At 35.7% G+C, this 27,996-nt stretch overlaps 3 protein-coding genes and 1 pseudogene across 7 annotated transcripts in view; 1 reads left to right on the top strand and 3 right to left on the bottom strand.

The window, feature by feature from the left end:
* Positions 1 to 828: 828 nt before the first annotated feature.
* LOC147512488 (putative disease resistance protein RGA1) overlaps positions 829 to 27,996 on the bottom strand; it is a 50,432-nt gene continuing 23,264 nt past the window's right edge. For 2 of the 3 annotated variants that reach the window (XM_086595484.1, XM_086595486.1), the window contains exon 4: positions 829 to 1,438. The gene's annotated coding sequence lies outside the window, so the exon portion shown is untranslated. The remainder of the gene's footprint in view (positions 1,439 to 27,996) is intronic. The other variant, XM_086595485.1, reaches the window with a different exon arrangement.
* Positions 882 to 9,998, bottom strand: LOC147512491 (G protein-coupled receptor 1-like; annotated as a pseudogene). Its single transcript, XR_015214978.1, has 15 exons — positions 9,720 to 9,998; positions 9,131 to 9,323; positions 8,775 to 9,032; positions 8,526 to 8,557; positions 8,203 to 8,372; positions 7,641 to 7,732; positions 7,006 to 7,108; positions 6,456 to 6,512; positions 5,989 to 6,132; positions 5,271 to 5,341; positions 2,979 to 4,726; positions 2,585 to 2,633; positions 2,033 to 2,220; positions 1,834 to 1,920; positions 882 to 1,497 (listed from the first exon to the last, which is right to left on the bottom strand). The product of XR_015214978.1 is annotated as a G protein-coupled receptor 1-like (transcript).
* Positions 16,582 to 27,153, top strand: LOC147512490 (small ribosomal subunit protein uS8mz-like). Of its 2 annotated transcripts, none has more exons than XM_086595504.1 (5): positions 16,582 to 17,051; positions 17,179 to 17,310; positions 17,897 to 18,043; positions 18,127 to 18,287; positions 24,680 to 25,060. In XM_086595504.1, the coding sequence occupies exons 3-5, from the start codon at positions 17,914 to 17,916 to the stop codon at positions 24,776 to 24,778; spliced, it is 390 nt and encodes a 129-aa protein (XP_086451630.1). In that variant the 5' UTR covers positions 16,582 to 17,051; positions 17,179 to 17,310; positions 17,897 to 17,913; the 3' UTR covers positions 24,779 to 25,060. The 2 variants fall into 2 exon arrangements, with proteins under 2 accessions (XP_086451630.1, XP_086451631.1); XM_086595505.1 differs by lacking the exon at positions 24,680 to 25,060 and adding an exon at positions 25,528 to 27,153 and having other exon boundaries at positions 16,593 to 17,051.
* LOC147512489 (uncharacterized) lies at positions 26,428 to 27,707 on the bottom strand. The gene is made up of 2 exons (XM_086598732.1): positions 27,432 to 27,707; positions 26,428 to 26,772 (listed from the first exon to the last, which is right to left on the bottom strand). Exons 1-2 carry the CDS (start codon positions 27,705 to 27,707, stop codon positions 26,428 to 26,430), a joined length of 621 nt encoding a protein of 206 aa, XP_086454858.1.

The following is a 27,996-nucleotide window of genomic DNA, read 5'->3' as shown; positions in this document are numbered from 1 at the left end:
TCATGCCTAATTGTCAAGGTTTGAATAAAGGGAATTATTTAGGGTGGGAAAATATCATTCAACTTAGGTATATCCCATTGAGCACCGTCATCCAATATTAACTCATCAACCCTAATGTTTTCCAAACCATTTGGCATAACCATGTGGTCTTTGAGAATGGTTTTACCATTTATCTTTAGCCAGGGGTCTTTGAAGACTAAGATCTCAGTACCATGTCCAATCCTCCAAATCAAACATTTTTGAACTCATTGTAATGTTTGTGTACTCATTTCCAAAAGTATGAAGCATTAGAGACAGGTTATGGTTTTTAACCTAGCCACTTATTACCATATATGACTTAAAAAGTTCCAGCCCAAAAAATATAATGGTTAGTTGTAGTTCTCCAGCAATATTTAGCAAGCAAAACTTTATTCATATCACTAGTTTTTCTAAATCCAAGACCCCCTCTCAAGATTTGGGTTTGCCAGAGTTTGTCCCACCCAATGTTGTGGACCCTTAGTTTGTCACTTTGTTGTGATTTTTTTAACACTACTATACTCAATTACTCATATATCTGTCAAAGCGATGCCTCAACACCCCATAAATAATTCGCCAAAATTGTACGATATCCTGCTGGGCTTAATGTTTTTGTCTGCCGCAGCCAAGATCATATATCATGTGTGGCTTGGGTAGTGTATTTCTGACTAGCGACTCCCGAATTATATGTATTTTGTGTCTGTATTATCAACCAAACTTTGCATCGATTAAAACCAATTCAAGTAAAGAAATCGTTAGTCAAGGAACCATATCCAAAATGTAACCACACCCCAACTACATTTGCATGAAGAAAACAAAAACAAAGTCTCCTAATAACGGAAAAGATTTACACAGGGTACAAACACTAGTCCCTTAACATCAGGCGTTCTGATTGCCTATATATAATAAGTACAAGCTAAAAGTTTCAAACAAATATAAGCTGCTCGCCTGCTCCTATTAAGTGGCTAACTATAACAAATGTAAAAATAAACCATCCCCGAAAGGTCAGGCACTGGAACATTTTTCTTCACCAAATTCGACAACATTATTCATGTGATCATGTCATTTCTCAGTTTCATAATTGGCAACTACCTTTTCTTCATCAACCACAGTCCACAGGAGATCCAACTCCAGTAACATTTTGCTTAACTTCTTCTAAATGCTTTTCTTTGTCCTAGAGTCGACTGTGATGTGATGGATCTTTTCCTGTATCTTAGTGACGACACCCTTTTCCACGGGTTCTATTGCTTGGTTTATAGTCAGTGCAACATCCTTGACAACCTGTTAAAGGAAGAACCTTCTGATTTAACTAGAACAAATTTATAGCTGTTGGGATGGAGAGACAGAGAGAGGGAGGGAGTTCACATGTCCACCACCTCCAATAACAATATCCTGAACACTCAGTGACACTTGTTCCAGGGGCCTCAACACGAGTTTCCATCTGACTGAAGTTCAATACTGGGAACCTGCAGGAGACATTTGCTAAAGATTCTGGTTTAAAATGACTATAAAGAACTAGAAAATGAAGGACAGACACAGGTGGACAAACTACAGGGCTCATCTGAAACACAAGAACATGTGGAACAAATTAGACAAGATGTAGGATCAGGCAATATACCCTACACACGTCATAGGGTAGAGTAACAAAACTGCACCCACTTTTTGTTTTCCTGGGACCACTGCCCGCCTTTTTTTAACAGTAGTAAATTAAATGGTAATATTCATTAAATTTCACCGGTGACTATCAAGGAAAGTCTTTCGGGTATCCGTAATCCGTTGTCCTATGCGAAACATTAATGTAAGTATATAAAGATGTACCCATAGTGCCACTTTAAATCTCCATCACCGTACAAAAAGAGCTAACATTCCTAAGAATGCACAAAATATATATGTCTTCAAAATCATCTGGGTCATCCAAAAGATAATAGAGATATAAATACTCATTATACACTAATATACCTGCATTAAATAAAAAGAAACAGAGGAAAATTAAGGCAGGTTGTAGATGGTGTCTTACATATTGTAGAAGACATGTCACTGGCTTACAGATCAATCGGTTATTCTGGGATGAAGTCACCGCGATTAAGGATGATCTTTGGAATGTGGGAATAGGTGGTCCAGCTTTCTCTTTTTCTGCAACATTCGTCCAGAATTGGACAATCCTGAACTTTTAGTACTTGAAGCATGGGGAGATGCTTCAAATCCCTTGCAGAATTGGACACTCTTCTTTGTTCTTTAGTTATGCCCGTTTTGAGTCTGCTGCTTGTTCCAATCCCTCTATTCTTAGTGCTCCTTGGATATGGTTTAGAAGTTTTAATTTCCTAAATCTGGCATCCTTTTCCACCTCCAGCCCCGGTTAAATTCCACTATAAATATGATATTTCCACTAAACGAGGTGCCATTAAGCTCATTTTACACACCTAATTTTATATGAGTATTGTATATAAGAAAGCATAAATATCCAAGCCCAAGCCTAACTCCAAGCCCTCCAAATTCAAATTCCACCCTTAATAGATTTTAAACTGCTGTTCTAAGGCAGCTCAATCGCTCTAGACCCCGCGGAAATAACTCAACTCATCAGTTCCTTCAAACTCGAGATGTCTGACCATTACTTAATACTAGCATTTATGTACGCTCGATGAGCGTTGAATTAAGCATAGCATTAAGAAATTAAACATCTCAACAATTTAATAGAAAATGCTATTTTTTAAACTAAATAGGTATGGCAAAAAAATCTTAAGCCCATAAATGGGCCAATCATATTGCCATGGAAACAACCAAATTACTAATTGTTCAAAACATTTATGATTGGGTCCATTTTCTTGATTTTTATTATTTCAATTATAATGAAGGACAAATATATAATTTCAACAATATAGCGAGGGTAATAAAGAAAACAAAATTAATGATGTGATGAATTCACTGTTATTCCATCCGTTTTCTTTAAAGAAGTTAGATATCACCGAGTCAACAGAAAAGGACTGCTGACATAAATACCAAGAAAACAAGGAGGCCGTTCTAAAACAAACAATTAGAGGAAACCTATTAGGGTTTTGACTGTTCCGTCTCTATATATACTTGTATGTAAGCTCGTTTCTCTTATGCATTGTGGTGTCAAAATGGTTTCTTTTCCTTTTCTTGTACTTTAGTTCTAGTCCTCTACGCAGTTTTTTAATTTTGCTTTTTTTTTTTTCTGGTTAACGTGTATGCAATTAGTGAATATTTGCCCCTCCTTTCAGCTACAACGGTAGATCTGTATGGATCGATATCTTGATAGCTTTGTTCTAGGTGCATATATTAATGTCCAATGTTTTGAGGGAACTTGTTCTTCTGAACCCAGATTTGATATTTTCATCTCTGTGCTTCCCTTCAATGGCACATCTCTATATTTTTTTTCTCCACTTTTCATTCTTTAAAAAGGATATTTTGTGTTTTAGGGCTTTAGGTCCAAAATCCTTGATTGAAACTGATTTTGTATCCGAAGTTAAATGTGGTTGAAGAGAAAAATCTGTTGTTTGAATTTAATAATTGTCTAAATGTAATCCTTTGATTTCTGGTCGCCAACTCGCCACCCTATTATTAATTTTGGGACGAGCAAAAGTGAAATATATCTAATAAACACTCTGGTGATTGGTGGACCATTAGATCATTTTTGATGGTGATAGCCGAAAAACACCAAATATATTGAGCAAATAAACACCAAATATTTTCAGCCCAGACATCAAATATTCGACATCTAAATCCCGGTTTTTAAAAAACCGCAACACCTGCCGTGATATCACCTTTCAGAATATAAAACATACATGGGCCTCAATATGCCCATTCTGCACCGTTAAAACCCATAATTCACTCAAAGCCCATGCGGTGTTAATAAAACCGCGATTAATAACACCTATATTTGGTTCAGCACCAAACCAAACACCAAATTTCAACCGATTTAGTGTTTTTTTGGTTTGGTGCTCAATAAGTTGGTAATAGACTGCTCTTGTTAAAATTAAAATCTGAAACAAAAAGAATGTAGAGATACAGCCGCTGATCATTTAGGGAATCAGGGTAAATGGGTTCTGATGAGTAAGATGATGTCTGGTTCTCTGGAAGTTGAAACCCCTAGGAAGAATAGAAAGGCTTGGGGTCAAACCAGGCGTATTTGATTTTGCGTGGTTCGTAAGTGGATCTAAAATCTGACTTACAATTCTGAAGTCAGGCTTACAACGTGAGTGCAAAATTGATTTAGAACATTACCATCTCAATAAAAGACAACAGACTTTTTCTATATCTGATACATGATTAAATTGATTCCAAAAGTCAGCTCTGTCGGAATGGTGCAAACCGTGCAATTGCCATAGGGTCATCTGTTATCAAATTGCACTAACACGGGGTTGGATACAAAGCTATGTCGTGGGCAACAATATTGTAGCACATTCCACTAGGCTGGTGAGTAATCAGTAAAGCAGTAAAGAACGTGGCGAAAAGGGTTCACCAGTACACAAGTAATCTGAATCGTTTGGATGAAGAATTGTGACAATGCCCATTGCTCCATCTCTTTAAAATTTTAGGAAAAGGTGAAGAGGATATCTTGTTAAAATGCTGATACAGTTGAGGTAACAAACTAGCTGCTAGCGCTCATCTTGGACTAATTCACTTTCTTGCGGTTGGCCTCTAAGCTTTAGAGAAGCTGATAACCCATCTACGTAATCTTTCTGGACACCACCTGCTTCCGTAACACAGTACACAGTAGGAAATAATAACAAGGGTTAACCAATATTACCCGCCACTAGATTGGAAATTAGGGTCTCCTCCCTAAACACACAAAAAAAAGTCAAATTGGGTTGACCGGTTTTTTTGTGTGTGTATTTGTGGGGGGGGGAGGAGACCCTAATTTCCCATCTAGTGGGGGGAAATCCTAATTGGCTCATCTAGTGGGGGTAACACTAGTTCACCCTAATAACAATGATCTGCACTACCAGAAATTGGTTTTAAAGTGATAAGGAGCAGAGGCTATGGCAGTGAACAGGACTAAAAGAAAACGACATGTATGAGTAGCATAGTAAAAAGGCTGAGTGAACCAATAGCATAGTAAAGGAAAACAGAAGTTTGTTATCATAAAACAGATGGATACTTGGGAAAACTGGGGAAAACAGGATTACGTATTGCCATCTGAGGTCTCAAAGGTGGTCTCTTCAGTGGTGAGAATGTATAGATGCCTAAGGCTATGAGAATAAGAAAAACTAATTACAACTTTTTTGTTAACTTACAGATCCAGTCTTTCATGTATTGCCCGTCGCACTGAAGAGTTGAGACCACATGCAATTGAGTTGAAAAGACCCTGAATCAACATCAATGGCTCAGTATCTCTGACAAAACTTAGATAATTATAGCTCATGAAAATTGAAACAATTAGTTGATTAGTTCTTACACATTTCAACTCTTAATAAATTTTAGTATATCTGGAAAAGTCTGATACAATAGAGGCTTTGACAAAGCCTTTAACAAAAACTCGATCCAATGAAGAATTAAGAATAGGTGCAAAACTTGAGCAAAAATCAAGCTGTTGTTTGAAAAACTAGAATACAGTCATTTTTGAACATCTAGAGTCCTGGGGAAGATTCTGGGATATCACTCTCTGGATACGCAGGTGGCACTGTGGCACTCTACAATGTGTCACATATTACATGCTGAAGTATATAGCAAGGATATTATGTGGAAAGGTGAGAGAATGAAAAGAACTGTCAATGTAGGGGAAATACTATGTTAGTAATATAATTACTGAAAATATATTCATGTTCGGATGATTTAAAGGACCTATAAAAAGGAAACTAACGGGGAAGGGGCTGTTTTCTAGTTCCTTGCTTACATATAAATTGATTTACAGAATCATATCTGATGAATCGATATCACAGTAAATGTCAGGTTCCCAATCTTCAAGAAGTTGAACTTGAGAATCTTAAAAATAATTGAGGTTTTCATACATACCATAAGTGCAGCCATTCAAACATCCAGGAAATGAGAGCCAAAAATTTTGTGGCCTGATTCAATGAAATCATGTATTCGATTGATTGTGCAAAATGCCCACGACCCTATAAGGATCAAAGGATAGTAACCCCATCTGGTTAAAGCCTATGAAAAAGAAGCCAAAATCAGCATGAACCACAATCGAACATGCAAATCCATCACAGAAGATAATGAAAACTAGCATGAACACAAGTTTATATGGAATGATTATACCAAAGAGCTCTATTTAACGTTAACTGAAAAGGAAAAGCACTGTCACATCGAAGTTAGAAGCAATTCTAGGCACGTCCAAAACTATGTAACAATTGCATTGAGCAACAGTCTGAGGACACAAGAATAACTTCCTTTAAAGGAGGACAAGGATTTTGCTCTCTGGAAAACTTGCAAATTGTAAAATAGAGTGATAACAATAAGCCAACATAGCATACCTTCATGTCTGCCCTTGTATCAGACGGATGCAACCGGTCCAACATGCCCACCGCCATCTAAAGTAAACAAACATTGTGTCAGAGTATATCTAGGATCAGCTTAAATACACATCAACAATTTATTATTTATTATTTTTACACTTTCACGTTTTCATATTATAGTCAAGAATCAAACAAGAGTATGTGAATAGGCATATCCATGGTAACTAAGACATCTCAACTAGGTTTATCCAACTCATCCTTCGCCATCTAAAGTAAACAAACATGGTGTTAGAGTGTATCTAGAATCAATTTAAATACACATCAACAATTTATTATTTATTATTTTTACGTTGTCACATTATAATCAAGAATCAAACTAGAGTATGTGAATAGGTATATCCATGGTAACTAAGACATCTCAACTAGGTTTATCCAACTCATCCTTCGCAATCTTACCACTTTGCTCCCTTACAATGGCAAACAATAAATCATGTCCATTTATATTTTTTTAAAACCAACTGGAACACATATACTTCCTATAGTAATTCTGGTGTAACCATAAACATACACGGGTTGCATTATTGATCATGCGTATCCACTTGGAAATATGTCAATCCGTTGAAAAGAATAGCACCCCACAGTGGAGCATAAAATGCTATGAAGTGAACAGCCTGCACACAACAAATATAGACTCGTGAGAACAAGAAGTACGCTACCCAAATCACATGCCTGCTCAAATATACTACTAGAAAATGACCTCCCAGGAAAAGAAAAGTGTTCTTGATGAAGGTGGAAAAAAAAATTGTCTTAAAACAGCAGTCAAGCAGATCATGGAAAGACAAACTTCCTACTTAATTAGTGTTTCCTATTTAATTCACAGCCACCAAATTGGAGTGTGATTCTGGATATGGAATTTCTGATTTGTCGCCAAGATGTTGTACTATTTCAAAGTAAGTGTAGACAGTGTAAGGGATGTAAGCAGTTCATAGTTCATGATTTCGGAATCTCCGGAATTCCGACAAATCCAAAAACCGGAATTCCTGTCCTTATTCTGTTATATTCCGAGTACATTCTGAAATTCAGGTTTTTTCGACTCTTGATTCGGAATTCTGAATTTCTCAAAAACCGAAATATTCGGCAGAATTCCGCAAATTCCGTCGAAATCACGAACTATGAAGCAGTTACAGACAACTCCATACATACTTTTCCTGTGCGTCCTGTTTCTGACCAGCACTACACACCTACACGTCCAGGATCATTACCTATTGAACGTATGACAGTCACAAGTAAAGTTCCTGTTAAAATTAACAGAGATGTTATGTAAGGGAGCTACTGCAAATGAGAGTTGTGCAAGTATAAAGAATAGTTTCACAGTAAAGGGAAACTTCAGAGAATGAGAGAGATCTATTCAGAGGGTAACGGAAAAACAGACTCAATATTAGCAACTGACACAAAACCTATGTTACATGGATACACCATATTTCAAAAATAATCCGTGTCGGATACGTATCCCCGTGTCCGTGGACACGGACACACACGGATACATATTGTATGTTATACCTCAATTTTTTATATTTCACCATGTCCGACACTTTACATGGTCATACGGACACACGCGTCCGTGTCAATGTAACTTAGCATAAAACAGATAAAGCAAATCTGACTCACCTCTAATCAAGAATTAATCAGATAAAAAAGAAGTATATATAGCAAAAGCAAGTGCAGTTGGTGATGATAATAGATTAACGATAAGAAATACATATACCCCAAACATACAAGTGAAACAGTGGCTCCATATCTTCAACATCAGTTTTATGTCTAACGACAGTACGATGAAGAGTGAATGCAATTACTGTAGTCCAAAGCAAAGAAGCCACACAAAAGAAATGTGCGCTATATCCCTAAGCATAGCAGAAGATTCCCTGTGATGGATCCCTGCAACAGCAAAGAAAACGAGTACATGTCAAATGTATCAGAATGCAGCAATAAATAGGACATTTACAAGAGTACCAACTAATCAAAACAACGCAATTGAACTACATTGACATTAAGACAGAAGAATAAGAATAGGCATGAAGAAGCATATACCCAATTATGTTGAAGAAACTACAAGGCATATCCTGCACGGATAGAGTATCAGAAACTTCATACATAAGCATTTAATATATAAATTTAACTAAATATGAATTTATTTCATATTTCAAAATTAAAGCTAGGGTTAGAGAATAGTGAACTGCTAATTCGTTCTCACTTCAAAATCTATACATAATTTATCACACGCATACCCCAATAAACGTTTCACTTTTATTGGCAAAATTGAAAAGTGGAGAAACTTACAGAGAGAGCGAGAAAGAAAACGATCTTGAATGAGAACTTTCTTGAGTTCTTTAAACAAAACTATGAACGTTGAGCCAGCGAAGCTTAGTGTTGAAGCTCCTGTGTTCAGTGATGTTCAAATGTGGCGATCATTTGCCGTCAGATTTCCAATCATCTGCGACATTTGCAGTAGCAGAAAAGAAAGTGAAGCGGGGTTTGTGTTCAAGTGCTTTCTTCGTTGTTCAAGATAATAAATAGTTACCTACAAATCAAGTTTTGCTGTCATGAGATTGGATTAGAAAGTTGAAGCAAAAGAATACATAAACTGAAATAGTTATCTAAGTGGATTTCAAAGTGTTTCCGATTATGGTACATACCTTTTATAATTTGTTCCGGTTTGGTAGTGATAGTGAGCATTGGGTAATTTGGGATGTGGGTAGCTCAATCCAAACTCTTGAAAGACAACCTCATTAGTAGACTCACACACAACATCTTTGTTTACCAACTATCCACAAGTCCAAAAGTGCTCGAATATGATCCTTCACAAACAACAAATTCCTCAAAATGAACCTAAAACACCCAAACAGTTTATGAATGAGAAAACTGATAAACTGAATAACACAACAAAGTAAAAGAGGGGACAAAGGTTACAAAATTGCTTAACGTCAAACTTAAGATACATCATCACATCAGAATATATGATATTAGACTAAGACATGTCATGACAACCCATTCAACTTTCAATATGTAATATAGATTAGCCATAGTGCCATGCATAGCAGCACCATTTCCGTAACCAAAATTTCTAAATGCTGGAAATTTGGTTATGATTAAGTAGCAAAGATTTGATATCCACTAAATAGAAGAGAGATGTGAAGATCACAACTACAAAAGAGATTAAATACATCAACTCCCCTTAAGGGAAAATTGTAGACTATATAAATTTGAAATTTCTTATTTCCATACCTGATTAAGAATCCATACAACTTCATATTTTTTTGGGCAAGTTCATAGCTACTTATTATAGAGTGACAGTTTGAGATTTTGTTGGTAGACAATTGCACAACAGGTATGACCATGAATGGACTGATGTATCCAAATCCACACCTCTTACTTTTTCACACAGTCAATGGAGGCATGGTGTTAAATAAATCAACTCAATTAGTATAAGAGGGGTCAATAGAAAAACATTTTTTGGCAACCCCTTTGAATGGTGGCTGTTATATCCCCTATAAAAGAACATTCTATGATCACAACAAAATCTGCAGACTTGATCTTAACAAGGACTCTGTGGAGTGTACTGCACAGTTGAAAAAGTAACAAGGATGAGCAATGTAACCGAATGAGAAAGAATAACTTAAACTCACAGGTTTGCACATTTTCCTGAGGAAGCAGCTACAGATAAAATGCAAAGCTTTATTGACACAAATTCCAAAAACAAATCCTCAACAAATCATTTCTTTCTCTTAATTTTATTTTCCAAAAACCAAACGGCCAAGAATAAACAGAAATGTAGATAAAATACTGAACAAATCTTATTTCTCTTAATCTTATTTTCCAAAAAACAGCCCATTCATATCTTATCTAAAACAAACATTTGTGCACTAATCTCATGTCATTAATTTTTTTTGAAGTAGTGAGAGATTTGAGGATTGGGTTGGTTGGTGTTCGGAGAAATGAGAGATTTTGAAATCATAAAATCAATTACCTGTTGGGGTTGGGCTGATGCATGATTCTTCTTTGCAGGTGAACAAGTCACTGGCTTATTCTGGGATCAATTCAACCCCCCAATTAAATTCGATCTTTGGAATGTGGGAATTGGTGGTCCAGTTGGACAATTACAAATTTCCAGTAGTTGAAGCATGGGGAGATGCTTCAAATCCTCTGGCGTGAAGTCAAGGAATTCACAATACCAAAATCTCAATGATTGAATTGCAGTGAGTTGGTTGAAGCCTTGGGGAAGTGACGACTCTTCAGACCACTGGATGCCTATAATTGACAGCAAGATGCCTATAATTGACATAAGATCCATCAAAGGATAGAACCTTACGCAACTCATCGAGTAGCGCACGGCGAGCAGCCTAGCCTCAATAACGTATGAAGGGCGGGAAATTTATTAGTGTTGTTCTGTATCACTCTACCTCTACCATTAGACATTTGGCAGTGTTAGTATAATTTACAGTTTGAAGACATCTCTTGAGCCACGTGGTAGATGATACATGTATAAATGGTATCTGGGGGATGGTCATTTTTGGCTCTTGAGCTCCAGTTCAAAAACAGAATTTCTTATAGGTTCGAGAGATGATGAAGAATAAGAGAAGAGTTGCTAACTTCTAAACCTATTAACCCCACACTGTTTGAAATTGTTCTTGGTTTAATGAATTAATGAACCTCTTGAAGTATCTCATCTGTGGCTTATTCAGAGAAATATTATCTGACTAACTCTTCCTCAATGATGTATATAACTTTCCGTGTAGGTCTTTAGGATGATCGCTTTTTCTCCTCCGGTAGCACTGCAACTTGCAAGTTGTCGATGAGAATGCTTGTTGGCTTATTCAACACCTATCTTGGGACCTAACGCATACCACTTTAGAATAATTACTAGATTTTGGACCCGGGCATACGCCCGGGATCTATTAAATTTTTGTGTTTGAAAAATTTCACAAAATGTTTTACACAAATTTTGAATCGAAATATATTTTTATTGAAAATAAACCTGAAATAAGTTAATGAAAGCATCGATTATGGTGCGTAAATACTTGGAAACTAAGGGATCAAATTGAGATAAATTTCTTCAGTTTGTGGTTTATGATATTAATCAATAATTTTCAAATATAATTATCTTAAACTCGATCTACCAGATATAATATTTTTTTTAGATTTATGGTGATTTAGCGGCAAATTTTTGAATCGTAATATATTTTTATTGAAAATAAACCAAATACATTAATGAGTAGTGATAATGGTGCATAAGTCTTTGGAAACTAAGAGATCAAATTGAGATAACCTCTTCACTTTGTAGTTTAGGATATTAATCAAGAATTTTCAAATAGAATTATCTTAAACTCGATCTAGCTTGTATAATAGTTTTTAGATTTATGATGATTTAGCGCAAATTTTCAATCACAATATATTTTTATTAAAAATAAACCGAAATCGTTAATGGGCAGTGATTATGGTGCATAAGTATTTGGAAACTAAGGGATCAAATTGAAATAGCCTCTTCACTTTGTGGTTTAGGATATTAATCCGTAATTTTCAAATAGAATTATCTTAAACTTCGATCTAGCTTGTATAATAGTTTTATTATATTTATTGTGATTTAGCAGTAAATCATCACCGCTCAGCTTACGTACTAATGTGTACAAATCACTAAAACAAATTGATTGTTTCCATATCCTCAAATAATACACTACTCCCACTCGAACAGATTTGTCATATGAACGTGTTTTACGAACGGGTGCCGTTATATTAAATTATTCTAAAAAATATTAGTAACTATGCATAGCTATGAGATATAAAAATTATATTAATTACTCATTTAAATTTCTTGCACCACTATGCATAGCTCTATAAAAAGGAAGCATCAAACCTTGATAAAACTTACGACTTCTTTTTTATTGTTAGGTTTAACAATAGAAGTTTGATTGAAGTTTTGTGAGAATGCCCAATGTGGCGAAGATAATATCAGTTGAAGCTAATTGAATAAAAACATTCCCAATCACAATAAAAAGAATTATGATAAACACTACTTAAAATGTAAAACTATATTTGTCGAGACATTTATTCCCCTACATATAATACAAATATGTTTTAGGGTTATTAGTTCAATGCATTTGCATCAAGTTTCGATTTTTCATTAATTATTCTTTTGAGGTTAGTTTAATGTAGCACGTTGCATCTAGTTTCCAAATTCTCATTAATTATTCTTTGAGGTTAGTTCAATGCAAATTTTGCATCAAGTTTCGATTTCTGGTTAATTATTATTTGAGGTTAGTTCAAATGCAATTGCATCCACTTTATGATTTCCGTTAGTTATTCATTAAGGTTAATTCAAGAAAGTTGCATCCAATTTTTGATGTTTAGTTAATTAGTATTTGAGATTAGTTCATTGCATTTGCATCCAGTTCCAATCTCCCATTAATTACTCTTTTGATATTAGTTCAATATATTTGCATCCAAATTCGATTTCCCATTAATTGTTTTTCTAGTTAGTTCGATAGTTTACAATTTCTATACAAATTGCATACATATAAGAGTCTGTTTTATAAACTCACTTTCGCTTTTGGTTCCTAATTACTTATGTGAGAAGGCTAAAAAAATGTACATTTATGCTTTGAGGTCAGGCCATGATGCGATTACATCCGACTCCTGATTTCCAGTTAACTATTTTTTAGGCTATTTCAATGCATTTGCATCCAATTTCTGATTTCTCGTTAATTAATATCTGATTTTAGTTTAATGCAGTTGCATCCAGTTTTTAGTTTTCCGTTAATTATTCTTTGAGGTTAGTTCAATGCAGTTGCATCCAATTTTTGATTTTGTGTTAATTGTTCTTTAAAGTTAGTTCAATGCATTTGCATCAAGTTTCCGATTTCCCGTTAATTATTTTTTAAGGTTAGTTCAATGCAGTTACATCAAATTTATAATATAATTTCCCATTAATTATTCATTTAGATTAGGTCTATGCAGTTTTATCCATTTTTCAATGTTTAATTAATTAGTCTTTGATATTAGTTCATTGCATTTGGATTCAGTTTTCGATTTCTTGTTAATAACTCTTTAAAGTTAGTTCAATGCATCTGCATTTAGTTTCTGATTATTTATGCTTTGAGGTTAGTTCGATGCAATTATATCCAGTTTCTGATTTCCCGTTAATTATTCTTTGAGATTATTTCAATGTATTTGCATTTAGTTTCCGATTTTTCACCAATTATTCTATGAGGTTAGTTCAATGTATTTGCATCCAGTTTCCGATTTTCCATTAATTATTATATGAGATTTGTTTGATGTATTTGCATACCGTTTCCGATTTTCTGTTAATTATTTTTCAGGGATTTTCATCCAATTTATAATTTCACATTAGTTATTATCTGACGTTAGTTTAATGCAATTGCACCCAGTTTCCGATTTTTAGTTAATTACTTTTTAAGTTTAGTTTATTGCATTTGCATAAAATTTCCGATTTTCTGTTAATTACTCTTTGAGCTCTATTATGTATTTAAATCCAGTTTCTGATTTCCTTTTAATTATCCAATGTAGTGTGTAATACCAACTTCTACTGATTTATCTGTAGTGTCCTTGCAAACATGACATAGAAAGTAAATTATGCTTGATTTACTATGTGGGATCATCGAAGATTATCCAGTTCCTGATTTTCCATTAATTATTATTTAAATTATGCATGACTCACTATGTGGAATATTCAAAGATTATCTATGAACGGGTGTTGCTATATTAATTATTCTGAAAAATATTTGTAAATATGCATAACTATTATATATTAATATTATATTAATCACTCAACCAAATTTCTTATAACATGAAAACCTCACTCTCGATTAAAAAAAAATAACTCGCATTTGATAAAATCCTTCAACTTCATTTTGTTGTTTAATAATAGAAGTTTGATTGAAGTTTTGTGAGATTGCCTAATAAGGTGAAGTTCATATAAATTGAAGCTACTTGAATAGCAAGGAGTTCCCAATCATACGGAAAGAGATAAGATAAACACCATTTTAAATGCAAAACTATACTTATCGAAATATTACCACAATATAACCCAACTATGTTTTGAGGTTAGTTCAATGTATTTGCATGTAGTTTATGATTTTTCATTATTTATATTTTGAGGTTAGTTCAATGTAGTTGCATCCAATTTTCAATTCCGTTATTTATTTTTTTTTGAAATCGGCCCAATGTAGTTGCATCCAGGTTTCGATTTCTCATTAATTATTCTTTTCGATTAGTTCAATACATTTGCATCTAATTTTCAATTTCTGTTAATTGTTCTCCGAGGTCGGGCCTCAATGCATTTACATCCAGTTTCTAATTTCCCATTAATTATTTTGTGAGATTAGTTTAATGCATTTTCATCTAATTTCTAATTTCTCGTTTATTATTTGATAAAATTGAATTTGCATCTAGTTTCCGATTTTCGATTTCCAGTTAATTAATTTTTAAGATTAGTTCCACACATTTGTATCATGTTTCTAATTTATAATTAATTTTTCTTCGAGGTTAGTTCAATGCAGTTGCATCCAGTTTCCGATTTCCCATTAATTTAATCTTTGAGGGTTAGCTCAATGCATTTGCATCCAGTTTCCGATTTTCCGACAATTATTTTTTTATGTTAGTTTGATGTATTTGTATCAAAGTTTTGATTTTCTGTTAATTATTCTTTAAGGTTAGATTAATTTAATACTTGCATTTGCATCCAGGTTTCGATTTTCTGTTAAATATTATTTGAGGTTATAGTTTGATGCATTTGCATCCAGCTTTCGGTTCTCCATTAATTGTTTTTTTACGTTAGTTTCATTCAGTATTATATATTTTTTAAAATATTTGTCATTATTGTTTTGCCGTTATTTTTTTTTTAAAAATTTTCCATTATATATTTTGTGATGTTATTTTTTGTATAATTGTTTTTAACTATGTGGCAGTGTTAAGGATATATTCGAAATAAGTCGGTGCTTATTAAAATTGTATGATTTGTAATAGGGAATTAGTTTCTACAAATCACATATTTTTAGCAATTTTTTTTATTTGATCAAATATGTAAGAATTGGAACACTAAAAATATTTGATTCGTAATAGGAAATTACATTTTATAAATCACCTATTTTTTAGCAATTTTGTTTATCTGATCAAATATGTAAGAAGTTGTAATACACTCTAACTCTCCAAATATAAGAATTAGAAATACACTCAAACTCTTCAAAGAGATTCTATGTACGTGGGATTGTAGACTATTAGAAAAGATTATCTTTTATATTAGAGTTTCACATAAGAGAAAAAAAAAAAACTAACTCTCATATTAGAGTGCCACATAGGAGAGAGAAAATCCTCTATTAGAGGTCTCTGCTTTAGTATATAGATAGTAGATATTTGAAGTTTACAACTCCGTCCATTTAATCATGGTCTAATATCGTGTTTTCTTAAAACTGATGTTACCATGTTTGTATAGCAATGCAGATGAATTGGTGATTTTGGCGCCAAAGATGCAATCCAACTTGTCCGAGTTTGAAAGATAGAGATACAAACCTTCTGGCTGTATACATTCTGTATCTTGCTATGGCTTTTCGTGGCCTAATAATTTTGAGATGTAACCACCTTATTACAATGTGGTTGGTTGGGGCATTTTCTGTTGTATAATTTCTTTAACGTTCTTCTGTATACAACAATATTTCATTTCTTCTATTGTGTCAGCTAAATTTTGCCCGTTATTAATGAAAGTATTCTGACATACACAATCATTCCAAAAAGAGCATAAAAACTTGTATTCTTCATGTAGATAGCCGTGATCTAAAATATAGTCTGAATTTTTTTGCCTTTGCCAAAGTTTGTTCAGGAATTAACAGTACGTATAAACACAATTTACAGAACCATTTTAGAGCATAATACAAGTTAAAAAAGATGTTTTCAAATATTGGTTTCAAAAACTGTAACATTGTTTGCACTCTGCACAAGGGGTGAAAAAAAAGACATTGCAAATGTGCAAAATTGATTTTGGGTACAAAAGTATTACAATTCTGGGGGCCCAATATAATAAATAGCCCATAGGCCGGTGTAGCCCAAAGTCTTAAACCCTACTACTAGAAATGTCAGCATGATTTCTGTAAGTATCAAAATTAGGGATCTATTACAATTTTGTAAGTACTAGGATTTGCCCGTGCCGTACGGCACTGAACCACTTATCGTCGCGCCTTCGGCGCTAGAAAACCCAATCAAAGCCGGCCTAATTTCCTATTATCTATAAGCCGTATATGGGCTAGCCCAGTATTTAAGTCTAGCCAAGCCAGTATTTAAGTCTAGCCCAGTATTTAAGATAGATCCGATGGATAGATTTTGAGCCGTTGGATAGGGCCTTTCGTCCCCACACCGTTATGTTTTGTTAGATAGATATAACCTGGAAAAGGCACAAGCGCCCCAAGCACACTAGCATTTTCCCTCGTTCTCTCTTCTGCATTATCTAAAAACTCATTTCTTCTCAACCCAAGCCGCCACACCCATTGCCTCTATTTCTGTTGTTGCTGCTCCACCGTGCGCGCGCTGCTGCTTCTGTTGCCTCCATTATCGGTGAGATATTTCAAGCATCATAATTTTTTAGTATTATATTTAGTAGTTCATCCATTGATTTTTTAGTATTATCGTTGCTGCTGCTGTTGCCTCCATTGATCTGATACTTACCGAATCCCCTCGACAGATTTTCTTACTATTTTAAGAGATAGATTGATTGAATGCCAAGGAATTAAGCGGGCCTTTTCAGATACCAGAACAACAAGATTTTAAGCGGGGCCTTTTGTGATAGCAGCAAACCAGGTCGTTCTGCCACCAGGTATGTAATAACAGTCCCGATAAGAATATCTTCTGTGCTATAATTAAAATTTACCCGAGTGTGGAAAACAGAATCAGTACATATCAGGCACACAATAGTAGTGTATATACAACTTCTATTTTCACTTGCTTGTGTAGATTACACACTAATGGAAAGTCTAATGGAAGGTGTCAGGGAATAATAAATCCTTAGTGGAGATGAATGTAAAAATTGAAATCTGTATCCTTCACTTTGTTGAATAATGACTGGAAGTACAAGTTATATAATGGTATGTAAAACATGGTTATATTTGTCAAATAACCATCTATAAGATGTTGTGTGTTTGTTTTTTCTTTTTTTATAAGTGCTTATAAGAGGAACTTAAAATGAAAAACAAACCAGTTTATAAGACCCACTTATAAGACCCTCTTATAAAAACCAAAAAACAAATAGGCCCTCACTCGGTTCGGTTCTTGAGGGCAAAGAGACAACATGCCAAAACGATACCGATCGAAGACACAACAATTACAAGGTTCCTTTTGAATTTAAATTATGTTGTTTTTCGATTTTATTGAGCTTGAAACAATAATTTTTCCAAATTAAGCAGGGGCTTTTGGGGGCAAAATGGGAAGGAGAATATTGAATGACGCGTTGAGAACAATGGTAAATGCTGAGAGGCGAGGAAAAGCTACTGCTAATTTGCAACCAGTGTCTAATGCCATTGCCGAATTTCTCAAAATCATGAAAAACCGAGGTATTCATTTAACCACCCCTATTGACCTTGAAGTCTAAAACTGCTTTTACTAAAATTGTTTTTTTTTTTTTTTTTTTTTAAAGGATATATAAAAGATTACAAAGTAGCTGATATGAATAGAGTGGGGAAAATAACTGTTGAATTGCAAGGAAGAATAAAGGATTGTCGTGCTTTAACGTATAGACAAGATCTTAAGGCCAAGGAGATTGACGAGTTCAAAATCCGTACACTTCCAACTCGTCAGGTGCGTTTGTTTTTGATTAATTATTATACAACATTCTTATATAATCATGTTTTTCACTAATACAATGGTTTAAAGCTGCCACGACCACTTCTAGAGTTGGTGAAATAATCTTTGCAGACACTAAATTTATTTGAGACACTGGTATATTGGTGTAGTTGTCATGCCCTAGTGGAATAGGACTTGGGGGGTTAAGCACACTAAGGAGAAATGAATAAATGAGAGAGATAGAGTTGAAAGAAGAGGAAGAATGAGGATTCAGAGAGAAGGGGAAGTTAGACAAGACAATAATAGAGGAAATATATTTCAATTGCTAATCTCCGAAATACACTTTTGGTTTCAAATACTGAACCAAACAGCCTAACAATTTGACACCTGGACCACTAACTAACAGACACGTGGCCCATTACAACTGCACTAATTTCTTATACATAGCCTCCTGACATAGCACTCTTCTTCAAAAGATCCTTGTCCTCAAGGATCAAAGTTTGGAAATTGCGCAAGAACCTTATCGTAGTCTTCCCAAGTTGCATCAGCAGGCTGTGTATTAAACCATTGAACTAAGACTTGAGTTGCTGCTCGAGCCCTTCTTTGAACCATCCTTCGATCCAATACAGCAATAGGTTCCACCAAGAACTGACCTTGATCATTGGTGGGAGCTAATTGTAGCACAGGGTTAACATCTTCACCAATTTTTTTCTTCAACAAGGACACATGGAAAACTGGATGAACAGCTGAAGTTGCATGCAAGGCTAACTTGTATGCTACTGAACCAATTTCTTTAATAATTTTGTATGGGCGAAAATATTTTGGTGCAAGTTTGAGGTTTCGTCGCATGGCTAATGTAGTTTGTCTATAAGGCTGCAACCTCAAATATACCCAATCCCCTACTGCAAAAACCCGTTCAGTTCTGTGCTTATCGGCATAAAACTTCATTCGTTGTTGGGCTTCCTGAAGTTGTTCCCGTAGTAACTGCATTGTAGACTTTCGCTCCTCCAAAAACTGATGAACTTCTAGGTTACGGGTAGCTAATTGTTGGGGAATAGCTAAATGAGGGGTGGATAGCCATAGAGAGATTCAAATGGAGTAGTCGGTAGAGTGGTGTGGTAACTTGTGTTGTATCTAAGGGTGATTCTTTTTTCCGAAAACCCAATTTTTCCAAATTCCGATCCGATATTTTTCCGAATTCGGATATCCAATTTTTCCGAAAAATAATTGGATCGGAATTGGATGTGTTTTCAAAATCCGATCCGATCTGATTTTCGATTAATTTCCAAATTTTTAATATATAGTGGTCTATTTCATATAGTTACTAAATTAAAACTGCAAATAATTTACAAACCAAATGAAAACTCTAGAGAAGTAAAACATTGTCTCTATCACAATTTCAAAAAACCAATATTGCCATTCTAGTACATGTTTTAATTTCTCCCATCTTCCTATTTACTGAATTAATGCATTAACATGTCATGAAGAATTTTTTTTGCTGAATAAACGTGTTAAAAGGTCTAATTTGTTTACTGAATTAATACATTTCAAAATGATTGCTAAATGAATGTATTAACTGGATAAAAAATATTTATCCTAAAAGAGAATCCAATTATATAATTCAAATTCGATTTAATTTTGTATTTTGCGGATTCTGAAATTTTCTTTGTATTTTGCGGATTTTGAAATTTTCGAAAATTTTCCGATTTTCCGAACTTTCCGAATTCGGAAAAAAAATTATCATCCGAAAAATAATTGGTTCGAATTGAAAAGGATATTGCCATCTTAAAAAAATTGGAAATTTTTCCGAAAGCCTTTTATCCGATCCGAAGTCTCCCTAGTTGTACCACCATTCCGCTAAGGACAACCATTTTGCCCATTGGGTAGGGTGATCACTAGTCATGCAACGGAGGTAATTCTCAAGGCATTGGTTTAACCGTTCTGTGTGGCCATCGGATTGGGGATGATAGGCAGTGGAATGATGTAATTTAGTACCAACTAGCTTGAACAAGTGAGTCCAAAATTGGCTAAGGAAGATGGTATCTCGATCTGAAACTGTGGTGGTAGGAAGGCCATGAAGCTTATGGATCTGATCAAAGAAATTTTGGGCGATTGTGTTAGTAGTATAAAGATGAGTGATAGCTATAAAATGGCCATATTTCGTCATTCGGTCGATTACCACAAAAATAGTGTTCTTGGAGGTTGAATTTGGAAGACCTTCAATGAAGTCCATGGAGATATTTTGCCGTGGTTGGGTTGGGATGGGTAGAGGTTGTAAAAGGCCAGGGTATGGGATATGTTCACCTTTATTACGCTGACACACATCGCAAGCTGCAACAGTATTCACCACATCTAGGCCAAGTGAAAAACTGCTCTACCCTTTTAATGGTTGCTTTTCTGCCAGTGTCCACCTGTACCCGAAGAATGTAATTCCTCTATAATTTGCTTCCTCAAACTTCCATTATCCCCAATAAACAACTTGCCTTGAAATCGCAATGTTCCGTTCCTGAAAGAATAATCAGAGACATCATGAGGGTTGCTTACTAATTGAGGTACCAACTGTTCAGCTAATTCGTTCCCTTCCAAACTCTTTTGTACTTCGGTTAACCAAGATGATTGGAGTGTAGAAAGATTGTGGAAACTGCCTTCTTCTTCTGGTATTCTTGATAAAGCATCTGCCACCTTATTATCAAACCCCTTTTTGTAGACTGTTTCATAGTCAAGGCCCAATAGTTTTGTCAACCATTTTTGCTGCAACATAGAAGAGAGTCACTGCTCAAGCAAATACTTTAAGCTTTGGTGGTCTGTTTTGATCACAAAGTGGTTATCAAACAGATAGGTCCTCCATTTTTCTACTGCAAAGACTATTGCCCACAATTCCTTTTCATATGTCGAGAGACCCAACTTGCGAGGGGGAAGAGCCTTGCTCAAAAATGCTAAGGGTCTACCATCTTGCATAAGAACTGCACCTATACCATCTTTGCTTGCATCAGTTTCTAACACAAATGGCCTGTTGAAATTTGGGAGAGTGAGGACAGGTGTAGAAACCATTGCTTGTTTCAAACAGTTGAAGGCATCTACGGCTGCTGGAGTCCATTTAAACTGGTCCTTCCTCAACATCTCAGTTAGTGGTTTACTGATGATACCATACCCTTGAACAAACTTCCTATAATATCCGGTCAGACCCACAAATCCCCTCAATCCTTTTACAGTCTTAGGTAAAGGCCAATTGACCATAGCTTCCACTTTAGACTTGTCAGCATATACACCTTGCTTAGAAATAATATGCCCAAGATATTCCAGCTTATTTTACCCAAAAGAACATTTCGAACTCTTGGCATATAGTTGATGTTGTCGCAGCAAATTTAGTGTAATACGCAAATGTTCCTTGTGCTCATCCATAGAAGTATTATATATTAGTGTGTCATCAAAAAAGACAAGGATGAACTTTCTGAGATGAGGCTTGAAAACAGAAGTCATTAACGCTTGAAACGAGGCAGGAGCATTTGTCAACCCAAATGGCATGACTAAAAACTCATAGTGTCCATCATGAGTACGAAATGCGGTCTTCGGAATGTCCGGCGCATATACCCTTTATCTGGTAAAATCCCAATCTGAGATCTAGTTTAGAAAAAATACAAGCACCATGTAACTCATCAAGTAGCTCATCAATTACGGAAATATGGAATTTATTTTTGATGGTAAGGTCATTTATCCGCCTATAGTTGATGCACAATCTCCATGAGTTGTCTTTTTTTTAACCAATATAACCGGGGAAGCAAAAGGACTGCTTGAAGGTCTGATCACCCCACTATCTAACATTTCAGTTACAATTTTCTCGATTTCCACTTTTTGCACATGAGGGTATCGATAAGGCCTAATATTAACAGGCTCACTACCAGATTTGAGGGGTATGTGGTGGTCCTGGTCTCTCTTAGGTGGAAGAGCATTCGGTTCCTTAAAGACATCATTGTACTCAACTAATACTGATTTAAGTAAGAGAGGGACATTTACTTCCGTATGCACGTCTGAAATGGTATACAGTTGAGCCATCACCCCATATTTACTTTTCTGGTATAACCTCTGAAAGGCTTTCCCACTGATCAACTGCAACTTGCCCTCTTCCTTGTTGCCTTGGAGTGTAATTCTTTTGTTGTCCTTGACAAAACTGAGTTGTAACTCATTCAAATCCAACGCCATTGGACTAATACTCTTAAGCCAATGGACCCCGAGAACCATATCCCAGCCACCTAAGGGCAGTAATCTTACTTCAGCTTGAAACTCCTCTCCTTGCATACGCCAATTGAATTTGGGGCAAACCGCACTGCTACATGTTTTGCTGCCATCAGCTACAGTGACCATTAATTTTGTTGTAGGCACCACTTCACATCCGATTTGCTTAGCAGTCATGGGATCCAGAAAATTATGGGGGATCCCTGTATCAATAAGAATGGTGATAGGGTGCTTTTTGACCATGCCTTGAATGATTAAGGTCTGATAACACTGATGCCTGATATAGCTTGTAAGGATATGGCCATGTCGACTCCTTTATCAACAATTTCTTTTGATTTCTCTTCCACTTGAAATTCGATACTGTCATTACTATGATCTTCTTGTTGTTCTTCCTCGGTAACTAACATATGGATGCTCATTTTCATACATCTATGACCAAAGGAGTAATGCTCGTCGCAATAGTAGCAAAGCCCTTTTCTCTTCTTAATTGCATTTCAGTGGGAGTTATTCTTTTAATGGGTGGAAAAGAAGATGTGTTAGACTGGAAATTTTATTGGGGTTTGATGTTGTTGAGGAGTTTCTTGGGTTGGTTTTATCGATGGAATTCACTGGCATTTGAACGGTTTGGTGAAGGTCGAGCTTGATGTCGCTTGCCTTAGAGTTTAAGCTTGTACTAGAATTCGAAGAGTAAGACCTTGAATAATTTTTCTTGGCTAATGAATTAAGGGTGGATTCTTGGAGTCTTGCCAAAAGAATAGTATGAGTTAAGGTCGTGGGGCTGAACATTTGCACAGGATTCCTTATTTCTTCCTTAAGACCACTCAAGAAGCTTGAGACAAAATATTCCTCAGATAACCCTCTATTCTTAGCTAGTATTAGTGGCATCAACTCTTCAAACTTCTCCTGATATGCTGCCACCGAACCCATTTGTTGCAATTTATTAAATTCCCCTACTACATTCTCATAACCCTCATCAGAAAATCTTCCACATATTGTCTTAGTAAAATCATCCCAAGTTATTCTTTCATAAGTTTCGTAGAAGGATTGGAACCATGTTTCTGCCTTACCTTCGAAATATAAGGAAGCAAAAAGTACTTTCTGGTCCTCTGCAATTGGATTTAACCGTGAAAAACCTTTGACATTTCTTCACCCATACCCTCGGTTCTTCACCATTAAACCTTGGAAACTCAGCCCTTGGTAACTTGTAGTTCCCAAAAGACCCATTTGAGCATTGTCTCCTAGCTAAATCTATGACATTAGGTGCTCCAAAAATCCCATTTGGGTTACCCAATATTCCCCTTTGATCTCTACTATCATTAAATTTTTCTGGCTGTTTTTCAAGTTTCTCATTTAATTTCGAAAATTGATTAGTAATATTAGACATCATAGATTCTAAAGTACCTTGCATAATCTGAACTTTCTCTTCCACCCCATCTTGTCTCTGGTGCAACTCCGCCATTTTTGTGTTGATGCCGCGTTCGAGTAACTCCTTCAATCTTGCTTCTGCCATATTCTAAATAAGGATACAATTGCTCTGATACCACTTTTGTCATGCCCTAGTAGAATAGGACTTGGGGGGTTAAGCACACTAAGGAGAAATGAATAAATGAGGGAGATAGAGTTCAAAGAAGAGGAAGAATGAGGATTCAGAGAGAAGGGGAAGTCAGACAAGACAATAATAGATGAAATATATTTCAATTGCTAATCTCCGAAATATACTTTTGGTTTCAAATACTGAACCAAACAGCCTAACAATTTGACACCTGGACCACTAACTAGCTAACAGACACGTGGGCCATTACAACTGCACTAATTTCTTATACATAGCCTCCTGACAGTAGTACAGTGCATATCTTAGTATCACCCTTAGCCAACAACAACATGAGTTAAGTGAAAATATATATAGACTGGATTGGTTGATCGTGGTGTATAGCAGTTATACATTACTTAAAGCACAAAACACAGTGATTTGAAGCTGAGATCCGTTTATTTCAAGGACCTTAGGATTTTATTCAAAGCGTAACCACAACTTTTGTAATTGGCTATTGTAGTAAATATATTCTCCTCTTTAGAAAGTTTATTGTCTTCCAACCTTTTCACAACCATACCACTATGTATTGAGAAATCACCCCATATGGATAATTCAGTATAAAAATTTGTCTTTGCTCATGCAGTGGGGCTATGTTGTGATCACAACTCCAAATGGTGTTTTGGATCACGAAGAGGCCAAGAGTCAGAATGTGGGGGGCCAGGTTCTTGGTTATTTTCATTAAATTGTCCATGTATCTCCCTTTTGAAAAGAATGAAAGAGAGCGTTCTAGGATCATACGACTACACTACTGGGCGTCTTCGAATCTCTTCTAGTAGACCATCAAGCTTCTTACTTACATGCTCTTGACTCTGAACAACAATCACTATGTCCAAGGGACTTTGGTACTTGGTTTTCTTTGTAAGATTAACCTTTTTAATCCATTTTTATGTGAAGTGATTCAGTATCGCTAATATCACAACCTTAATAATGCAATAGAATCACTGCATTAAGTGCTTGTATCTTTTATCCTTGTATTTCTGCTGTTATTCTAAGTTAGGTTTGACTACCGAATATATGGGCATTTGAAATTAGGTTAGAAGACCCTCTTCCACAACTTTTCTAAACTCATATTCTGTTAAACAAATGCTCTTAACTGCATAACTGGATTATGTGAGTGCCATGGACCATTTGTGAGTTGTTTGAATCAAAGGCTGCATTCTGAACAAACAAGTGAACATGTTGAAATGGATTCAGATTTCAAAATTTTACTTGCCCAGTTTCAAGTTATTGATAACAAGATTTCACTTTTGGTATCTGGTATCTGTCTCAAAATAAATTATTTGCAGCTGATCAGCTTTACTTTAAATGTTGAGTCCTAGCGACTTAGATTTCAATTTATTGCGTGCCCTATTGGATCAAGTTTTTGGTTTCTATTTCACAAGAAAATAAATGCAGCTGATCAGATTTAATTTGTACTTTGAAATTTTTTAGAGAAGACAGCGCCGTCTTGTGTCCTCCATACCATAGCAGGTTATGGTACCCCGTTTCTCAAGATACAATAGATGCAGACTGAGAGGCCTGAACCACCTGAATTGTGTCTACTTCTTCTCCATTCTATGTACTTGTGAATTGTGATAGTATTCAGATTCATTTGGCAGTATCTTTCTCTTCCTTTTGTCCTTTTTTTACCTGATCTAATACGCCCTCGCCACAAATACTCGCTTGAGAAAGTTGTAGTACTCCCTGGCCCTGCTCCCTTACCAAAAGTGTAGTTTATCAGTTCTTAAACTGAAACTCAAATAGTCCGTCTAGATTTCGATTAGGGAGCAGTACAAAACTACAAATGTACAATACTTATTTCCTTCCTGATCTAGAGTCTTAAGAGTCTATACTATGGTTGGCCTTGCTCTTCAGATCAAAATTTTGGATGCACTTGGTGGCCATGGAGTGGATAAGAAGAATCCCTTTTAAGACAAAAGGCAATCTTCTTCCCGACTATAAGTCTATGACATCCCATGGGCCATGGCTCAGCATTGTGGTAGTCATTGCCATCCCTCAGTACATGTACATTTCTGATCAATAGTATGTTAGTAACATCATTTGTGTAGACTTGATTATCGGGAAAAAAAAAAGACATTTGTGTAGACATCTGAAGGGTGCGTTTATCGAAAAAAAGGACACGCATGCAGTGGACATCATCAATCAATCATCATTGTCTAAGATAAAAGTCAGATGACAAAAAATGCGTGCCACGTCAACTAAGAACTTCCCACAGATTAATTGGAAGAGAGACAATAGATGTACTTCAACATTTACAGTGCAATACATATAAATATATAATATCCGAAGGTAACGAGGATAATTTCATCTTAAGCATCCAATGGTTCAGATTCAACAGGACCTCTGAAGAAAGGGGTCCAACATCATCTGAAAACCAGCCCTATTCTGTGAAATAAAAGTGAACATGTCACGAAGATTAGTGTTGTGAAGATGCTGAGAACCCCAAAACCCACCTCCCCCATCCATTTCAAAGCACAAGGGGTGAGTTGGGTCGTCTTGGTGCTCCATCTTATCCATCCAGTGCAGGTTAGCATCAACTTCTTGTATATGAGAAAAGTTGGTCTCTTTGTACTGGCCACTACTAGTGCTCTCCTGATGTGACAGAAGGGTCTTTAAGCGGATAGAAGATGGTGAGATGTTGGTGGTATTATCTGTCAATGTAGGTGAATATGATGACTGGAAATCCATGGCAAATAAATTGTTGGATTGAGAGACATTTGGTCTGCTAGACTTTTGAAATCATTTGTGCTTTGATTAATGATATGATTGTGGTTTGAAGATTCAGAATCTAGCAATGCTGTTGGAGATTCGAAAAGTGGAGGCAACGAAGAGAAAGATGATTTAAGAAGATAGCTGTGTAAATGAGACAAGGAGTTTTTCTTGTGGTACTCCCCTCCAGAAACCTTGTGTTGTATTCTACAAATCACCCATTCATCCTGCCACCATTTCAAACGTTGCATGCATTAGAGCTAAAGAAACAAAGTATTCGGAATGAAAGAGCAGCTGACAAATTCCACTTGTCACTACAGAATACCGATACTGTTTGGGCACTTCCTATTGATTCGCTTTCTTCTTGTGCAAGCAACTATGCCATTAAAATATGAACTGCTTACTGCTGCACCTAAAGATAAGGTCTGGCTTAGCTATATTCCTATATCCTTAGCAATTTATCTCACATTCTAGGTGGTACTCGAGGAAGTCTCCATATCCCACATTCATATCTTTTTAGCTTTGCGGCTTTGCCCAGTAACAATCACATTTATTTAATCAAATATGAGCTTCAATTCTATTCAAAGCGATATATAGAAAGTACAGTTTTTCTTTTCTTTTTTTACCTTGCAAGTGTGGCGAGAGGAAAAGTCACCCACAAGACGGTACTCATGCATGACCCACTTGGTTTTCTCCCCACGTGGAGCTCTACCCTTGTAGAAAACCAAAGTTTTTTTCATCCCAAGTAAGAAGGGTCCATTGGATGCACTATAGATTTCCTTGTCTTTCCCTGTTGCTTTCCAGTATCCAGCTTCAGTTGCTCGGTTTGTTCTCAATCCTGTTGGGTATTTTCTGTCTCTTAAGCTGAAGAAATACCACTCTCTTTCCCCAATCTTTGCCATATCTGCATGTGACATTAATGAAGAAGGAGACACTTAAGTTTACATAGTTAGAGATTTAACAATCTATCACAACTTTCCCCTTTCTAATGTTGAAAGATTGAAAGGAAATCACTAATATTTGTAAATTTCATATGTGAAGGACCACATTTAACTGCATGTATTTGACAATGACCCAAAATTAAGAGAAACGGAATGCTTGGATCATAAAGAATAGATTGAAGTGGAGTTGCTATGCCAAAAAAATGTGAAACTTGGACTAAATTTGTCTACTTGAGCCATTTTTTAAGTA

This window comes from Coptis chinensis, chromosome 3 (genome assembly GCF_015680905.1).
Source record: "Coptis chinensis isolate HL-2020 chromosome 3, ASM1568090v1, whole genome shotgun sequence".
Taxonomy (NCBI): domain Eukaryota; kingdom Viridiplantae; phylum Streptophyta; class Magnoliopsida; order Ranunculales; family Ranunculaceae; genus Coptis; species Coptis chinensis.
Note: the sequence above shows the minus strand (reverse complement) of the source record. Positions and strands in the feature narration are given on the sequence as shown.

Bases quoted from the DNA above. Each gene is read 5' to 3' on its own strand.
- LOC147512490 (XM_086595504.1), top strand. From the start codon at position 17,914: ATGGGAAGGAGAATATTGAATGACGCGTTGAGAACAATGGTAAATGCT. The intron at 18,044-18,126 runs GTATTCATTTAA...TTTTTTTTAAAG, and splicing joins CAAAATCATGAAAAACCGAG to GATATATAAAAGATTACAAA. The intron at 18,288-24,679 runs GTGCGTTTGTTT...TTGCTCATGCAG, and splicing joins GTACACTTCCAACTCGTCAG to TGGGGCTATGTTGTGATCAC.
- LOC147512489 (XM_086598732.1), bottom strand. From the start codon at position 27,707: ATGGCAAAGATTGGGGAAAGAGAGTGGTATTTCTTCAGCTTAAGAGAC. The intron at 26,773-27,431 runs GTAAAAAAAGAA...ATGGATTTCCAG, and splicing joins CCTCTCGCCACACTTGCAAG to TCATCATATTCACCTACATT.